Consider the following 16,991-nt stretch of genomic DNA (forward strand, 5'->3'; position numbering starts at 1 on the left):
CTGTCTCTTCCGCTGTCTAAGCCGGGTTAATCGCCGTCCTCGAAATTCAAACTAGAGACAAATGAGGCACTCTAAAATGCGTCATATGCTGCATTAGACTCTAGTCATGCGGACCTCCACAACCTCCACAACCTCCACAATCTCCCTAATCCGGTACGCCTATCTTAAAATCACGTGGTTCAAAATCAACAAAGTACAGTGTGCCTTCCTAAATGTATCCTTAGGCCCGCGGCCTCGATCCCAGAATTCTTCGATCTCGACTACTGACTCCATACTCACAACGAGCCCAACATCAACAACAACCTTTCTCTACTAGCATCAAATTAATCCGTGCATCCGCCGCAAGCGAATTACTTGGCCTTAATCCTCGACTTGCACGGGACCCTCTAACAACCCTACTCCAACCCCACACCACCCCACACCGAGAATGTCACAGGACAACGACCGCGAGCTCGCGCGGCTCTGGCGCGTGTCCAAGACGGTGCACGAGATGATCCGTGACCGCGTGAGTCTACCTAGAGGATGTGGTTTTGGAGCTGACGACAGGGCTACGAGGTGGCAGACTACGAGATCAACACGCCCTTTGACGACTTCAAGGACCTGTACAGCGGCGGTGGCGGTGTTGAGTGCGTCCTCCCCAAGTCAAGCTAACAGTAGCCGCGGGCGGATGAACTTCCACGCCGACCACGCAGAGGACCGGTCAAACAGGATATACGTTCACTTCTGCCCCGAGAAGAATGTGTCCAAGGCCGCCATGAAGACGTGAGCTGACCTGGTTTTGTTAGCTGACATCAGCTTCATCACCTCACTGGATGCGGCTGGTGCCAAGCGCGGCATCATTGTGTGGAGCGAGAAGATGAGCCCTGCTGCCAAGAAGACGCTACTCGAGATGCAGAGCGAGTACCACCTCGAGGACTTTCCCGAGTCGGACCTGCTGGTCAACATTACCATGCACTTCCTCGTTCCCAAGCACACGATCATGACCAGCGAGGAGAAGACGGCCCTGATCAAGCGCTAGTGAGTGGGAGTAAGGGGATTGGTGCGGGTGGTTTGGCGAGATTGAGCCCAGCTGCGACATTGAGGACAACGCTTGAGAAAGCCTTGTTGAGCGCCAGTCGCAGCGCCTCGGCCAGTCTGCCATTCGCTCATGATCCCTCTGCTCGTTGTGTCCAGAAGAGCTCTAACGCCAGCCGCCTGAAGGACACCCAGCTCCCGCGTATCATGGTGTCGGACCCCGTCGCCCGCTACTACGGCATGCGGCGAGGACAGGTCATGCGCATTGAGCGCACGTCCGAGACCGCCGGACGGTGAGTAGTTTGCGGGGCGTGAGAGTCAGGGTCTGCGTAAAGTGCGCAGATGGCGTGGGAGAGTGCAAGATGGGCACGAGCGGTGACGAGCGAGTTGAGAGCTGGAAAAGAGAGGAGTGACATCAGCTGCAGTCTTGAGTTAAGAGCTGACCCCAGGTACATCACCTACCGTATCTGTATGTAAGGCGGCACCGCCCGTGTCCTAGAGGCTCTGACAGCTCTATGCATTGTATGATAGGCGCTTGAGTGTGGGTCGAAGTGAGGGGGGACAAGGTATGTACGAAGCGAGTGATTGTGACGGAGTGTGTCCCGATAAGTGCATCACCATCGAGTGCCTCTCCCAAGTCCAGACCCCTAGTGCACAATCCTCTGCAATCCGGAGTCCGCCCGAGCAGCACTAACCAACTCAGCAGGCCGGTTGTGCAGGCCGAGGACATGTTCCTCGCGGCTCCTGGTTGAGCCTGACTCGACCGTGAAACGGAGCTTAACCCATTCTTGACCGGATTAAAGTTCACTGAACTCGAGCACAACGCGACATCCATCTCACGTCGTGTACGCCCCCACGCCCCCACGCAAATGAATGAAAACGATGACATGCGCAACTGTTTACGCGTGCAGTGACTATGCTAACAAAGAGCCCAAGGGCAGAATCCAGTATCCGTCTCGCACAATCAGGTAGATGCGAGTGCTGTCGCGACCAGCGCGATCAGTGGTGACCGTCGACGTGTGCTTGGTCGCCGAACCAGGCTTCGGCCTTCTGTCCGGGCCGCAGGCGGACTGCGCCGTCCTCGCGGTGCTTGTGCATCCAAGCGCCCTGGAGTCAGTTTGATTCTTTAGATCGTTATAGGCAAACTCACGGCATTAGGGCGCTGCTTCTTGAGCCAGTGCTGCTCACGCTCGCGCTGCTCCTGGATCTGGAGCTCGCGGAGCTGGCCCTCCGAAGCGTCAAACACTGGTCCGCCGACGATGAACTCGTTCTCGGGGATCACGGACGCCGCCTCAGGGTCGACGTAGCCCACGCCCGCGAGGGCTCCGAAGAAGACGAACAGAGCGCTGGAGTAAGAAGCGAATAGAGGACAAGTAAAGACGGTACACAAGCCAAAGCAAAAAGGGTGGCGTCAGCCCTGGACCCATGGGAGAAGCAATGGACCCCAGTAGAAGACAGGGGCCCAAGTTGGGCACCACTTACATGAGGAAGATGATGAGGAAAGGGAGGTTGCCGCGGCGTGCAGTGCGGGCTGCGCGCGCGGCGATAGCGCGTCCAGCATTTTGTGCGCTTACACTGGCATTGAACTCGCCCTTTCCAAGGTGGGGCGTGGATGCGGGGCTGTCGCCACCGTCGCTGTAACCCTTCTCAGCCAGCGAGTCGTAGTCGTACAGGTCGCGCACGCTGGTGTCAGGGGTGGAGGGCATTGTTGGGTTGTTGTTGTTGGGTTGGATTTGCGTGGGTGATGAGGAATGAAGAGATTGGTGGGAAGATGGGAGGAGAGAGGAGACAAGATGTTCAGGACGAGACACTGGAAGATCTAATGTGGAGTGGAGAGCAGAGTGGAGGAGAGGGGGAGTGGAACAGTTGAACAGCCGAACAGCAGCTGCGAGAGAGTCCTGGTGGCTTGAGTCGGTGGCAATTTGATCACCAGGGTTTCTTTGCTGAATACCGTGGTGAGATTGAGAGTCGACGGGGGTTGAGGTGATGGAGTATTGGATGATGATGTTGTCGTTGAATCGTTGGATTGTTGGATCAAGGGCAAGTCGAGTTGATGTATTGAATTGAGTGACAAGATACACAGAGTGACCTGTTGTAAAAGGACCAAAGTGCGAGATTGTGAGAATTCAGGAACGAAAACGTATTTACAGACTTGATACCTTAGTTTGGCAGGGGCCGTAGGGGGGGGCAGTAGGGAGCCGTAGGGGTTGATGGCAACAACGAGGGAGGTGCCCGGCGGAAGTGTTGCTGTCTCATCTCTCCCAGTCTCCTAGTCTCCTAGTCTCACCGTAGCGTAACTGAGGCAACAGGCAGAGTGGGCGCTGATAACTCTTACAGCCGGTGGGCCTCGGCCTGCGTAACTGTGCCATTCTGTCTACTAGAATCAGGTCAAGTTGTACCGTATCAACGGCATCCGTCGGCGGAAGTGAGCCTCCATAACTCGGCACAAACTTTGTTTCCCTCGTCGCACCCGTCGCACACTCAATCTTGTACCCGCTCAGGCCCCTCATGTCGACGTCCTTTAAACCAATACCAAACCACGGCAAAATGAGGAATTGTCGATCTCCCGGTCCTCCCGCGGCCCGCGATCAGATCTATTCAAAACATCCCTTCCCCACGGCCATGCATGACCTCTCACATTGTACGCTGTCCCATGCATTGTCGCTACTAACAAATGTCCAGTGAGACGTGACAATTGAGGGTGCCAGGGCCCTTGGTTTGGAGATTCGGCGGTTCGACACGTTGTCATGGCGACTCGGGAAGGAGGACCAAACGCGTCTGCACCATGCACCTAAGCAACCTAGTTTTGAAGGTGCTTAGTGACCTCTCAGCCTCGCAATTCAGACTAGCAAGTGTGCCTTTTCAGTAGAGGTTCCTCGAATCCCCGTGCCGTTCTCGTGATCTCTTGGCCTCAGCTAGTTGTTCCTCTCGGTTTTTGAATTTCAAGACACGGAACAATGGTACATTGTCATAACCAATCACCCAACCACCTGGAGACAGCCTGGAGCCGAGTTTACCCCTGTTAATATCGATCTCATTCCGTGGCGTGACGAGCCTTTTGGCCGCTACTCGGTTTACAAGTGCTTGGACTCGGGCTTTGCAAAACCCTCTCCCGACATGACACCAAATCTCCGAAGAGTACCAAAGTACGAAAACCAATGTACAGGAGAGAGAGAGACGGAGCTTTGGCTGGACGTATCCTCGGTTCCTCTCACCGGGTTGTCGTACTCCCACCATGCCGTTATCACATCATTAGCCACCGCCGCTGACATTAGCACCAGTCATGTGCAGACCATGATGCAATGTCTGGACTCCTGAGGTGACGTGGGGGCTGTGGAGCTGCGGATTGTGGGCATATAAGCCGTTGAGCAGTCTGGCGTTCCTTCACGCCGAAGGATCCGACGCTATTCAGAGGGCTTGGGTCTTAGATTGATTCGTCGGAGATAGTGGCATGACCGTGAGCACCTGCCAAGCCTTCTGGATTTTTGGCACTGTAGTTTAGTTGGGTTGAATGTGGCTTGGATTTGGATCTCTGCCTATCCCGTCGATCAGCGCCACCAGGTCTAGGCCGCGGCCGCCGCCGATCAGAGGAACACGACTAAAGCCGGGACCAGATTGACCCACTCCAAACTAACCCCGTCGTAACCCACCCATTACTGCATTGCGCTCGACTTTTAAATCCAATTCAGATGGCCAGATGCAGCACTGATATTCGCCCACTCGTAAATTCGCTACTCGCTCCCACTCTTTGGCTTGCGCAATGCATGTACATGCGATTGTCCATGAGATCTATTCAACTCAATCCGGCAACCAGTTGCGGAAGGGCTCGGAGAGGAACAAATGCAAGAATTGGCCGTTGGCGGTTATCGGATCCTGCGCAAGATGCCACAGATGTGCGGGCAAATGCTACAGGGCCCGCATGCAGGGATTATACAACGGAAGTGTGGAAAAGAAAAAAAAAAGAGTTCTATAATGTCCAGAGATTGTGGGAGGGTTTTACTGGCACGAACCGTCGACAAGTGAGAGGCCATTGGTGCACGAGTAGATCTTGCAGACGCCAGCCTCGCAGCCGACAGCCTTGGCGCCGGGAAGAGAAGTGCAGTCGACGCCGGTTCCGCCTACGATGCAGCCACCGCACGACTCGAGCTCGGTCTGGGGGTCGATGCACTCGTAGCCGGTAAGAGCCGAGGTGGTGTAGCAAGCAAGCTGGCCGGAAACGGGGCAGTAAGTCGCGTGGTCGAGGTCGTTGCCGCTCAGGAGGGCCTGGTCACGACGCCACTTGCCCCAGCCGCCCTTGCCACCCCAACCACCACCCTTGCCACCACCGCCGTGGCCACCACCTCCACCACCACCGTGGCCACCACCACCACCACCGTGGCCACCACCACCACCACCACCACCACCACCACCGCCGCCGCCGCCGCCGCCGCCGCCAGCGCCGCCCGAGGGCTTAGGCCCGCCGCAGCACTGCTTGCCGTGGTCCCAGTCCGAGCAGTCGGGTGCAGGGGTCGTTGGGCAACGAGGCTTGCAGCACGTGCCATCCCAGTACCAGTCGGTAGGGCAGCGGATGCCCTGAGGGCAGTCCTTCTTGGGAGGTGGGGTCTGGGTGTAATCGTCACAGCACTTGCCGGAACGCTGGTGGTACCACTTGTTGCCGCTGCACTTGTTGGTGGGAGGCTTGCACTTCCACGAGTTGGAGCCCCAGCTGTAGCCTTCACCGCAGTCACATTCCTGCGACTCCTTGGGAGGAACACAGCAGTTCTGGCGCCGGTGCCAGGTCCACTTGATAGGACAGTTTTCGTTACTGGGGACGCTGGTTGTTAGTGAGGATCATGCATAGTAGATGAAACAATTGATATGTTGGTTGATGTTCAGGGGCCATGTATGGCGGGGATCAGGGGTAGGGGTAGATGTGACGAGGGGTGGAGGTCTATCTAGGTGGAGGTCGAATATCAATCTGCTTCTCTCTTACGATCGCACTCACGTAGTCGTGGTTTGCTGATTGACACAAGTACCGCCATTAAACTTGGCGATCCAACCGCCTGCGCACGAGACTCCCGAGTTGCTGTTCAAGCCCCAGAAGGTCCTCTTCTCCATGTGGTTGGAGCGGGCAGTTACGCCGGTCGCGAGGGCCGCGACAACGAGGGTGTTGAGGAGCATAGTAAAGGGAGAGGTGGAAGGAGTGGCGGATGAAAGAGTGAGGGGGAGTTGGTAGGGTTTAGGAGACCTTTGCGGTCAAGACAAATGTAAGAGGGTTGGGTCGGAGATGAGAGATGAGAGGTATCGGGGTGGTCGAGAGAGGGTTGATGGATGGGGTAAAAGTCTTAACGAGTGAGGGGTTTATGAATGAGAGAGAGATGGGGGAAGGGGCTGAATGCAAGCTGGCAGTGACTAGCAGGCAAGCAGGGAGAACAAGGAAGGAGACGAGGGTGGTCGTTGAGGAGTTTGAGAATAAGAGTGGAGACGAGGCACTGCGAGGGGCAGATGGGGAGAGAGTTAAAATACCCAGAGGATGGTGAAGCGTGGCTGTGAGCTTAGAGAAGCAACAGGAGGCTCATGGGGCGCGCTTAACGCATAATCGGCCCGGATTATCGGTTGCCTGGGAACCCAGAAAGAGAGAGGAACGAGCGACCGAGGCCGGTGCCCGCTCGTGTCTGGCACGCACACCAAAGTGTCCTGGGTCATTTCTGTTCTGTCATGGTCAACATTGTCCAGGGTCGGCGACTGGAAATGAAGACACAGTCCTGTCCATCGCGCACAAGATATCACTTGTTCCCCTGTTAGCTATTCGTGGATGTGCGTTAGCTGGCAGCGTGGCGTAAATAGCTAACGGGCAACAGACAAGCAACAGGTTGACATGGTAATAATACCCCTTATCTCCCAAACTCCGGGACAACGCTGCTGACAACAAGGCATGTTCCCGGTGCGGGTGGGGTGGGCACTGGAACGCACAGGCAGGTACGTTTACGCACAGGGAATACTTTAGGAATGCCTTGGGGCAGAGCTCAGAGGTCCTTCAATGCTTGATCATGTCGTCGTCAAGGTTGAAATTGGAGTTGGAAAGCGTCGTCGTCAACGTCACGCTGCAATGTCGGCACTCTAATACTTTAACCCCTTCCCGAAACTGACAATGAACCATCCCACAGTCGACTCTAGATCTCCTTGACCACCACTGATGTTGACAAGTTGATGGCATGGCGTGGTCCATCACCAAGTAAAGAAGCGTCTCTTAACCCGTGGCAAGAACCGTGGCTCGCACAGGCCCCTAATACCCACAGATGCATCCGAAGCGTATATATTGCTAGTCTGGCCATGTTATCCAACGTGTTAATGTAACTCTAGTTGGGTTAAGCGAGGAGGATTGAATTGTAATCGTGCGAAGACATCAACAAGCTCCAAATTGAGAGGAAATGCAGGGTCAGGAAAGTAAATAATCGCAGCACGCGCGTTGCCGTAACCCTAACAAGACCCTAACAAGAACCCTGTAAGCCCTGCAAGCAGTAATCCCCTTTACAAGACCCTGTTGCCTGATGGCCCGTGTGGCCCGTTTTCCCTGTATCCTGTGCCTCACAACTCAAAGCAACCGACAATCCTCATGTTACCGTCGGAATCAAAGTTGGTTGATCATAAATGAACAGCTCATCCAATGCTCCTGGCATCCTGGAATCACCCTCGACTCATCCGATGGAGTGAATGAAACGCCAAACAGCTGGTTTATACGCTAACATTGTCGTCGAGTATCATGGCAGGCTGCGGTGGGTGGGGTTGGGGTTGGAATCTGGGATGGGTGAGGCTGGACCGGGTTTGTGGCGAAGCCGTGGCGCGCGGGGAGCTAGCTGTACATTCAACCGATCTTGGAATCGCAGCTATACAGTATGTGATTGAATCCACTCTGTCAATCTGTCGTGTACCACCAGCCTACCTGGATCCAGGACTGCAGGTTGATACCGAGGCCCCAGTCCACTGGTTTGGGGGTCCGACACTCTGGGTCGCTGCCGTAACGAGGTGCCCACCCATACTTCCCATACCCCAAGCCAGCACATGGCTCACAAGCCATGCTTTTCCTGGCTGGCCATCCTGGTTTGGACTTCCGTGGTAGTCACAGAGTGACAGTCGCGTCGCGTTTGCCCTTATTCTCCCCCGCAGCATTCCGCTGTTCCCAGGTTCCTTGAGCACGACTCTGTAGAGCTGTAGATCTTCACGACTGAGAATACTCTGATACTCTGACCCCACTTTCAACTCGGCACTCGTCACCAGTGCTCCGTGTCGGCGATTGGGGGCGTATCCGGATCCGGGGCCTTCCTGAATCGTAGCACAGATCGCCCGGTTCAGACCATGCTAGTCGTGTTCCATGCCTACATGCACCGTCGCCCATCTGGTGATCTCTGGCCAGGCTGGCGAGGATGCGCCCAGTTACAAGATGGCCAGGAGGAGAGATGCGAGACTGTGAGGCGATGGGGCGACGATGTGTGGAGAAGGGCTCGCGACAGTTTCATCATGACGGCTGGTATGTGGTTCGATACCGCCAAGTGCGAAGATTGGATCGGCGCAGCGACAAGCAAGTTGAGCAAGATGGCTTGCCATGGCTTGACGCGTTGACACGTCGACTTGTTGACATCAAGTCGCGCCGCCATGTCCGGCGCGACGGACGTAATGAATGTAATGCTCCCAGCCGTTCTGATTGTACTAGCTACCAGTGACCAGCATAAAGTGCCTGTTCAATGTGAGCGAGTGGGAAGATGCCGCGTCAACACCAATGGACGTGACGCGCTAGCCTTTCTTCCCCGTTTCAAATTGTACTTTGAGTCGTTGCGAGGTACATGCGAGGTACGATCATGTCACTCCAAACATGTCGGATGTCGGAATGTCTCCGAGATACAGTACTGTTGCAGATCAGATGGCGTGTTAGACGTGGCGGACGTGGCGGGCTCCGAACATGTCAGGTGGCAAGGTGGAAAGGTCCAGAAACATTAGCTAGGAAACCATGCCGATACTCGAAAGAAGTGTGACAAGGAGGAACGCTGCCAAGCTGATAGCCTTGTCATTACACACAAACAACAGACTCATAGTCCAAAACAACGAACCATACTAAGCCCCTGGGATCTTCCAGTCAATGACACCCTTTACCGTGTACCGCTCTTGCAGCCACTCGTTGGCCTTCTTAAAGTGGTTGTTACCAAAGAACCCTCGGCTTGCCGATAGCGGGCTCGGGTGTGCCGACTTGAGCACGAGATGACGTTTCTTCCGTCAGCACGGTCTCCAGGGCTACCCACAGTGTTGAGGCCAGCGATCATCTTGGCCGCGTGGTTGCCCCATGCCATGATGACGACACCGTTGGCTCCGGGCGCCTCAGTGGCGTCTCCCAAGCGGTCTGTCACGGCCTTGAGCACGGCAGCCGTGAACTGCTCCCAGCCCTGGTTGGCATGCGAGCCAGCCTGGTGCGCGCGGACGGTGAGGGATGTGTTAAGCATCAGGACACCTTGCTTGGCCCACGCGGTGAGGTTGCTGCTGTCAGCTTTGTCGAGTACAACCAAGCTCACCCGTGTGAGGGCGTACCGAAATCTGGGAACTCGGCGGCCAACTCCTTGTACATATTTCTGAGCGATGGCGGAATCTTGACGCCCTCCTTGACAGAGAATGCGAGACCGTGTGACTGGCCGTCGCCCTGAGATTAACTTTGTCAGGAGCTTGCTGGTACGGTGAGGAAAGGTCTTAATCCGTAGCAAGACACGCAGTAGTGCACGACCACTTGACACGGCCATTCCGCAATCTGGGTCCACTCACATGGTAAGGATCCTGACCTGTTGGTGTGAGCAAACCAGAGCAAACGAGCGCGGGACATCACCAGATCACTCACCGACAATGACAACGCGAACGTCATCAAGTGGGCAGAAGCGAGACCACGAGTAGATGTCCTCGGCTGTAGTTAGCTCGAAAGTCGCGAAAGGGCTAAACAGTCCGACGTATGCCTCGCACCCATCTCGCGTCAACCACTCACCAGGAGGGAAGATCTTCTTCGTCTCCTGCTCGGCCATGATAAACTGCTTGAGCAGTCGTTAGCATATCTTCACGCTCCAGCCAACCTTGAGGAAGTATGGCTTGGTTAGTTCGTCCTGGAGTGCGAGCAGCCAGCCCTCGCCAAGAGTGTCGAGCTCGAGCTTCAGCAGCGGCGCAATGGTCGGGTGCGCCTCGAGTGTCTTTCGGAGCTCGTCGCGCGACTCGGCACGTGCAAGTCCTAACCCCCCGCTGTTGACAGCTGCAGTGGACAGCTTGGCGCGCTTGGCAGGGGTCGGACCATCGATCGGACCATCGACACCGGCTTGGATGGCTGCACGGGCGGCGTCGGTGAGCGAGCCCTTGGTTCTGCGCGTCGACGTGAGGGCCGCGCCGGGAGGTGTCTTGGGCTTGAAGTAAGAGGTGATGGCTTTTGGTGGCATGTTGAGAAAGTGGATTGGGTGGGGAATCACGGGGAATGGTTGCTCTTAATATGATGGTGGGATGATGAGGTACGAGTGTTGCCAGTCACTGACAAATGGTGCGGAATATCAGACGCGTCTAACCTTCTTGTTACCCGAGTTTCAAGTTCCCCACAGTCGCGTCAACCTTCCTCACCAAGTTGATTTGTCGTTTGCTTATGTATTAGCACGTGAAATTGATTCCATTAATCAAAAGGGTACGGCAATGACCGGCATTGAAACGATGATATAAACGGTCAAGCGATCATCCCGCTGCTGTAACCGTGAATCATACAGGCAGGGAGGGGGGCTGGGTACAGGGGAGTGGAGTGAGGATTGTGGGGAAGAGAGAGGGGATGAATCATGGGCCATTTCCAACACCGTTGCATTACTTTATTACCCGGACAGTCAAGTAGATTCATACCAACAACCTTCCCTACCTCTGCTTCCTTTCTCTCCCGCATATACATATCACTCTCCCTTGCCCTAGATCCTCATCCCCCACATCATCATGCCACCCTCACCCACAACCAACGCACCCAAGACTCTCGCCGATGTCAAGGAGCTTCTCAAAGACGACACCATGGTCAAGGTTGCCGGTTAGTCCATCGTTCCTGAATCACGCACACGCACACGCACGCACGTCTCGACAACGCTGACATTAGGCCTTGATGTCGATGGCATCCTTCGCGGCAAGGTCATGAGCAAGGACAAGTTCCTCTCGGCGGTCAAGTCGGACTTTGGCTTCTGCGGTGTCGTGTACGGCTGGGACAGTGAGTTGGGTGACAGTCGCGGGCGCATTGACGTCACACCCCCCCGCAAATCACCGCCTTGTCACCCAGACATACAAGTGACTATGCTTACAACCAGTGCACGACCTCACGTACCCTAGAGAACTGCTCGTATCCAACAAGGCTAACGGGTACCGCGACATTATCGGTGAGGTTGACTTGACGACGTTCCGCCGCATCCCGTGGGAGAACAATATTCCCTTCTTCCTCCTCTTCTTCCGCGACCAGGAGTCAGACGAGCACCTCCAGGTCGATCCCCGCAGCATCCTCGACAACCTCGCCACCAAGGCCAACGGCATGGGGTGGGACTGCATGAGCGGCGCCGAGTTCGAGTACTTCCAATACGCCGAGACGCCCCAGTCTCTCGAGGAGAAGCACTTCGTAGGACTTACGCCCCTTACGCCTGGAGCGCACGGATACTCGCTCCTCCGCACGTCCTTGAACAAGGACTACTTCTATGATCTGTACAACGTCTCAACAGCGATGGACGTTGAAATTGAGGGCCACCGTAGGTGCGAGCTGGGAACGCGCTGATAACAGACACTGAGACTGGCCCCGGAGTGTACGAGACCGCCCTGGCATACACAGACACTCTTCGCATGGCGGACAACGCCGTGCTCTATAAGCTCATCGCCAAGAGCATTGGCATGAAGCACAACATCATGCCAACGTTCATGGCCAAGCCATGGCAGAACGAGTCGGGGTGTTCGGGCCACATTCATGTCTCGCTGCGCGACCGGAACGGCAAGAACGTGTTCGCGGTGACCGATGCCGAGCTCAAGGCCGGGGGCCGCAAGGACGCACCCTTCCCTGATCTTCGCTTCATCTCACAGGAGGCCGAGTGGTTCCTTGCGGGCGTCCTGACTGGCCTCAGAGACGGTGAGCTCCCAAGAAGATGATGTGAGCTGACCCCAGTGATCCCGATGATGTGTCCTAACATTAACTCGTACAAGCGCTTGCTCGGCGGTGAGCAGTACTGGGCTCCTGACACCGCCTCGTACGGGTACGACTCGCGCGCAGCTTCGATCCGTATCATCTGCCCGCCGGGTGTTGGCTCATACGCCTCGCGTTTCGAGGTTCGCATCCCGGGTGCGGACATGAACACGCACTTCGCCATGGCGGCGATCTTTGGTCTCGGCCTCCGCGGCATCGAGCAGAAGACGAAGCTCCCGTACGGGCCAATCGGCTCGCCTGGCGTCAACCGTGACACAATCGTGCACCTTCCCACGTCGCTTGAGAAGGCGACAGAGGCGTTCATGGCCAAGGACAGCGTTGCGCGCAAGGTGTTCGGTGACCTCTTCGTCGACCACTTTGGCGGCACCCGCGAGCACGAGCTCGAGCTCAACCGCCGTGCTGTAACCGACTGGGAGATGCGCCGCTACTTTGAACTGGCTTAGAGTGTCCAGTAGTACAGGGCAGATGCGTCAAAAGTGGGTATATCGGAGCTCCATGTCGGTCCCGGGTGCTGCGTTGTGATATTTTGGCATGCATGCGATACAGGCCGCGGCGTCACCTGGGGATGTGGGTTTGGTTGAAGAACGATGGTCTTACTACTCTTGTGTCTGGCAAGGACGTGGACGTGAGCACTGAACCGGCTGAGAGATGGGTGGCAATACGCGTGAGACGGCCGATTTCCAAGAGCCCACCTGGGAGGATGTATTACAAAGTTATGTAGATATACAAAACATGACCACCGCGTATCGCTTATCTTCACCATGGTGGGATCGAACCCACCAACCTCCACCAATTTGCCTCCGTCGATCTTTTCGGCGGCCTTTCCGACCTCATTGACCAGCCAACATGTCTTGACCATCACCGACTCCGACTCCGACTCCGAAGATGTTCGCGTCCACGTCCCGCACTGTGCTCGGCTCGCTGCGCGTTGCGCGTGCCTTCTCTGTAAGTCTGTGCTGACTGCGGGCTAGGCAAGCAAGATGCCGACATCGGTCTGGCACTCGCGCATCCAACAAGTCGCGCGCAGGATGGAGCTGGACACGGACAACGCTCACACCAGACGTCGACGCCGCGGGCGAAGAAGGCGCAGCCGCTCATCGTTGAGCTCATCCAGGATGTTCCCGGTCTCGGGCGCAAGTGTGCGTATTGCCGGGCTACTGCGCGAGGATGGAGTGTGGGAGGAGGAGATTAGGCGTGCTGGGCGCCGGTGCAGCCGAACAATGAGCGGATCGGAACCTACGTGCGCATCGAGGTCGAGTTCGCGAAGAGAGGTTTTCAGCAGCGGCGGCTCGGTGACCGCGGCTTGGGGGGCAGCAGCTCCGAGAGCAGCCGGACTGCCCTTGCCCTTCTTGCCCTTCGTGGAGCGATGAGCTTCTGCATCACCAAGAGCCTTCGCCCGATGGCACTTCTCTTGGTGATCCTGCCTCTTGCCCTGCCCTCTGAACACGCCGTTCGTGCACTGCACCTGCTTTGTGCTCTTCAACGAGCCGACTTGCCTACCAACTCGAACTCCCTGCTATATTTCCCCGTCTGCAACCACCTGGCTCCCACTAACCCCAGTCGACCGCGTTGAGGCCAAGCGCGGCTTCGTGCTCTCGTACCTGCTTCCCCGGCGCTTGATCCGCCTTCTGCCATGGAAGAAGTGGGCCCACCGCCCAACGGTGTACATTCGGCCAGTGCGTCTACTCGTTGACCTCGCTGACAACAGGAACACGTTGCTGCGCCCGGCGTGCAGTCGCTCATTGACGGGCCGAACGCACAAGCCGCATCGGCGAAACAGGCCATCGTCAACCTAGCTGATGTCCCCGACACGCTCACGTTCAAGCGCCGCACCATCAAGCCAGACGAGCCGGCGCTGCACGGCTCAATTTCCGTCGCTGACGTGACCGCCCTCCTCGCCGACGAGTACCAGCTGCCTCTGGGCTTGATCGAGTTCTCGTTTACTGGGCTGGGCCCCAAGGACCGCATCAAGGCGCTCGGAACCTTTACTGGCCGCATTGCGGTGCGGGGACGCAAGGAGGGCAAGGACGTCACGGTCGCGATTGAGCGCCAGGGGTAGGCATTGTTGCATGCATTGGATAGACTGCTCCGTTGTGTCTTTACGCGTCGTCGTTGTGTACGTTGTGTGTGACAACGATAAGGTCGTGGATTCGTAGAGGTGCCAACTTTTTCAGCTGCTTACCCACGATAACCAGGGCCTATGTTCTTGTGTTCCTGTCGCGTAGACTCCAACTAAATTTAAACGTACCGCCGCCGTGATGCCCCGTCAACCGCCCTTCCCAGCAGGGCACAAACTCTGATCTTTCACTTCATCTTTCATCCTTGCTCCTCTTGACTTGTCGATACTACCTCTCTCAAACCCTCACCTTCTTCTACTCGATTATCGCTATATGGCCAAGGTGGCGACTGGTTTCCAAGATTCCGTCCACTTGTAAGTTGTGGGCTCCTAGCCCTGAATTTATACACCCTGCCACCGCGATCTTCGTCAATCTCCTTCCCGCATCCCACAGTCAAGCAATTGAATCGCGAATCTTGCTCTTCTACAACATCTTGATCAACTCCCCCACCCCCCATCCCCCATCCTCTTTTCTCTCTTCTTCTCTTCTTCACCTTCACACACTCCTTCGCCCCATCAATCTTCACACCCCCGCTCGCTCGCGCTCGCTAGCGTCCTCACTCACGCGCCAGCACCAAAACGAACCGGCTTTGGAGGCCGGCCCCTCCGCCAGCCCTCCCCCGGCGCCGCCAACGTGCCTACAATGTCGATGCTCACGAACCGTGGGCTGGGATTCATGCTCAGCCCTGCGACGAAGCGGTTGTTGATGCGGCTGCTATTGCTCGTCGCGTGTGTTTGGCTGTTCCGCAACCTCACCTCTTCAACCAAGACCCAGGAGATCCAGAAGCACGGAGTGTTTGAGCGCGTGCTCACTTCGGAAAAGTACCTCGACGTGCAGGCCAACCCCTTCCTGCAGAGTCGTAGGGGACGCGATGAGCGGCCAGACCTGTTTGACGAGGAGGTGTCGGACGGCATCCTCGACTATTGGACGCGTTTCAGGAAGCCCTTTATCACCAGCAAGGAGTCGGCGCACTACGACACACAGGTCATGAAGGGCGTCGTTGACGACCTGCTCAAGTTCAACGGCTGGGTCACTGGCGGGTGCCAGACCCTGATTCGTCCGTTCGACTCGTTCAACGACAACTACGACGACCTCGTCGAGGCCGACAACCTGTACTATGTCGCGATCATCGTCAACCAGGCCGACCACTTTGTAGTTGACCAGCTGGCGGTCGTCGTCGGTCTCGCCCGCCGTCTCGGTACGCGCAACATCTTTGTCTCGATTCTGGACCAGGGCTCGACGGATGCGACGCAGACGCTGTGCGACATCACCGAAGCCGTCCTAACCATCCTCGGCATCGCGTTCCGTATCCGCCGCGTCCCCGCAATGCCCATCAACTACTACCCGCTGGAGGAGGCTGAGGTCCGCAACCTCGCCCTCGAGCCGCTCCACGAACTCAACGAGAAGCGCAACTTCAAGTTCCATCGCGTCATCTGGCTCAAGGGCTTTACATGCCCTACCGACGTGCTAGAGTCGCTGCGTGTGTCCGAGGTCAACAAGGCCGCCATGGTGTGCGGCATGGACTGGGCTGAGCACAGTGGCTTCTTCATCTTCTCAGACCGCTGGCGCACGCGTGACATTGCGGGCGACCTGTTCCGCCAGGCCCGGTCCAGCTCCAACCCCGAAGCCGGCCCACCTCGTGACCCAATCGGCACGCACCGCTACGCCGAGCACCTGCCGTTCCAGGTGTTCTGCTGCGAGTCAGGTACGCACGTTGTCGACCCTGCCCAGTCGTACTACCGCGGCATCCGGTACCGCGCGTCGCACGACGCCGTCAATGTCACGGACAAGGACACGCTCGCAACGGACCCGGAGACGCCGTGCATGGACTCTGCGCAGATGTGGTTCTGCCGTGACTTATGGGTCGACGCTGCCAAGCACGGTGGCAGCCAAAAGATGGCCGCCGGGCGCGGGGATCGGCGGAGCATGAACAAGCGCGAGATCGACACCGTCAGCGAGAACCTTGAGCCGCTGCAGAAACGCGAGGCGGAGGCGGCTCCCAAGGCCGACGAGAAGAGGGACGCTGTGCCCGAGGCTGAGGCTGTTCCCGACGCTGCCGAGGAGAAGAAGATCAACAAGCCCGCCAAGGGCGGCGATAAGCTCAAGGGCGGCGATAAGCTCAAGGGCGACAACAAGGACGAGGACCCCGCCGAGCGCAAGGACCGTCGAGAGGACGGCTCGGACAAGACGGCAGGCGATAACGTCGGCAGTAACCTCGACGCCATGGAAGAAGACGCGTCCAACCCAGCTCCCGAGCCGCTCAGGAACGACGAACACTCGTACCTTTTCTCGAACAGCGCATATGAGGCTGCGCGCATCCTTGTCAACCCACGCTGTTTGACGACTTACGGCGGCGTGTCGCACACCAAGCTCGCGCTCGACCTCTTTGGCGGTAAACATGGACATTCGCACACGGCCAAGCAGAACCTCGTGATAGATGAGTGGCAGGGCGCGCCCGACTCGTTTGTGTGCCAGGAGATGCGCACGACTGGCGGGCGGACAGCGCAGAAGAGCCAGCGCCGCGTGAGCTTCCAGCTCCAGTACGAGGTAAGTAGAGGTGCACAACTACGGACAGCGCTAACCCCAGGTCGACCAGTAGTCCGATCTCATCCTTCTCTACCATAGATGTATGCATCAGTGAAACGGTACTTGTTGGCGCT

General features: G+C 56.9%; 6 protein-coding genes across 6 annotated transcripts; 3 read left to right on the forward strand and 3 right to left on the reverse strand.

Annotated features, from left to right (window-relative positions):
* Nucleotides 1-427: 427 nt before the first annotated feature.
* RPB5 (uncharacterized protein) lies at nucleotides 428-1,491 on the forward strand (the record flags this gene model as incomplete). Its single annotated transcript, XM_060602274.1, has 6 exons — nucleotides 428-505; nucleotides 547-626; nucleotides 658-762; nucleotides 796-1,017; nucleotides 1,191-1,307; nucleotides 1,464-1,491. The coding sequence occupies 6 exons, from the start codon at nucleotides 428-430 to the stop codon at nucleotides 1,489-1,491; spliced, it is 630 nt and encodes a 209-aa protein (XP_060458684.1).
* Nucleotides 1,492-2,013: 522 nt separating this feature from the next.
* Nucleotides 2,014-2,720, reverse strand: CcaverHIS019_0510480 (uncharacterized protein; the record flags this gene model as incomplete). The annotated part of the gene is made up of 3 exons (XM_060602275.1): nucleotides 2,014-2,121; nucleotides 2,165-2,360; nucleotides 2,497-2,720. The coding sequence occupies 3 exons, from the start codon at nucleotides 2,718-2,720 to the stop codon at nucleotides 2,014-2,016; spliced, it is 528 nt and encodes a 175-aa protein (XP_060458685.1).
* Nucleotides 2,721-5,010: 2,290 nt separating this feature from the next.
* Nucleotides 5,011-6,174, reverse strand: CcaverHIS019_0510490 (uncharacterized protein; the record flags this gene model as incomplete). Its single annotated transcript, XM_060602276.1, has 2 exons — nucleotides 5,011-5,827; nucleotides 5,999-6,174. The coding sequence occupies 2 exons, from the start codon at nucleotides 6,172-6,174 to the stop codon at nucleotides 5,011-5,013; spliced, it is 993 nt and encodes a 330-aa protein (XP_060458686.1).
* A 2,928-nt stretch (nucleotides 6,175-9,102) lies between these two features.
* On the reverse strand, nucleotides 9,103-10,451 carry UNG1 (uncharacterized protein; the record flags this gene model as incomplete). The annotated part of the gene is made up of 7 exons (XM_060602277.1): nucleotides 9,103-9,255; nucleotides 9,288-9,519; nucleotides 9,555-9,679; nucleotides 9,799-9,815; nucleotides 9,872-9,934; nucleotides 10,013-10,055; nucleotides 10,098-10,451. 7 exons carry the CDS (start codon nucleotides 10,449-10,451, stop codon nucleotides 9,103-9,105), a joined length of 987 nt encoding a protein of 328 aa, XP_060458687.1.
* Nucleotides 10,452-10,980: 529 nt separating this feature from the next.
* CcaverHIS019_0510510 (uncharacterized protein) lies at nucleotides 10,981-12,657 on the forward strand (the record flags this gene model as incomplete). Its single annotated transcript, XM_060602279.1, has 5 exons — nucleotides 10,981-11,068; nucleotides 11,135-11,242; nucleotides 11,340-11,768; nucleotides 11,801-12,139; nucleotides 12,176-12,657. 5 exons carry the CDS (start codon nucleotides 10,981-10,983, stop codon nucleotides 12,655-12,657), a joined length of 1,446 nt encoding a protein of 481 aa, XP_060458688.1.
* Nucleotides 12,658-13,099: 442 nt separating this feature from the next.
* CcaverHIS019_0510520 (uncharacterized protein) lies at nucleotides 13,100-16,930 on the forward strand (the record flags this gene model as incomplete). The annotated part of the gene is made up of 7 exons (XM_060602280.1): nucleotides 13,100-13,159; nucleotides 13,275-13,353; nucleotides 13,775-13,890; nucleotides 13,923-14,269; nucleotides 14,614-14,645; nucleotides 14,903-16,878; nucleotides 16,919-16,930. The coding sequence occupies 7 exons, from the start codon at nucleotides 13,100-13,102 to the stop codon at nucleotides 16,928-16,930; spliced, it is 2,622 nt and encodes an 873-aa protein (XP_060458689.1).
* Between the last annotated feature and the right edge of the window lie 61 nt (nucleotides 16,931-16,991).

This window comes from Cutaneotrichosporon cavernicola, assembly GCF_030864355.1.
Source record: "Cutaneotrichosporon cavernicola HIS019 DNA, chromosome: 5".
Taxonomy (NCBI): domain Eukaryota; kingdom Fungi; phylum Basidiomycota; class Tremellomycetes; order Trichosporonales; family Trichosporonaceae; genus Cutaneotrichosporon; species Cutaneotrichosporon cavernicola.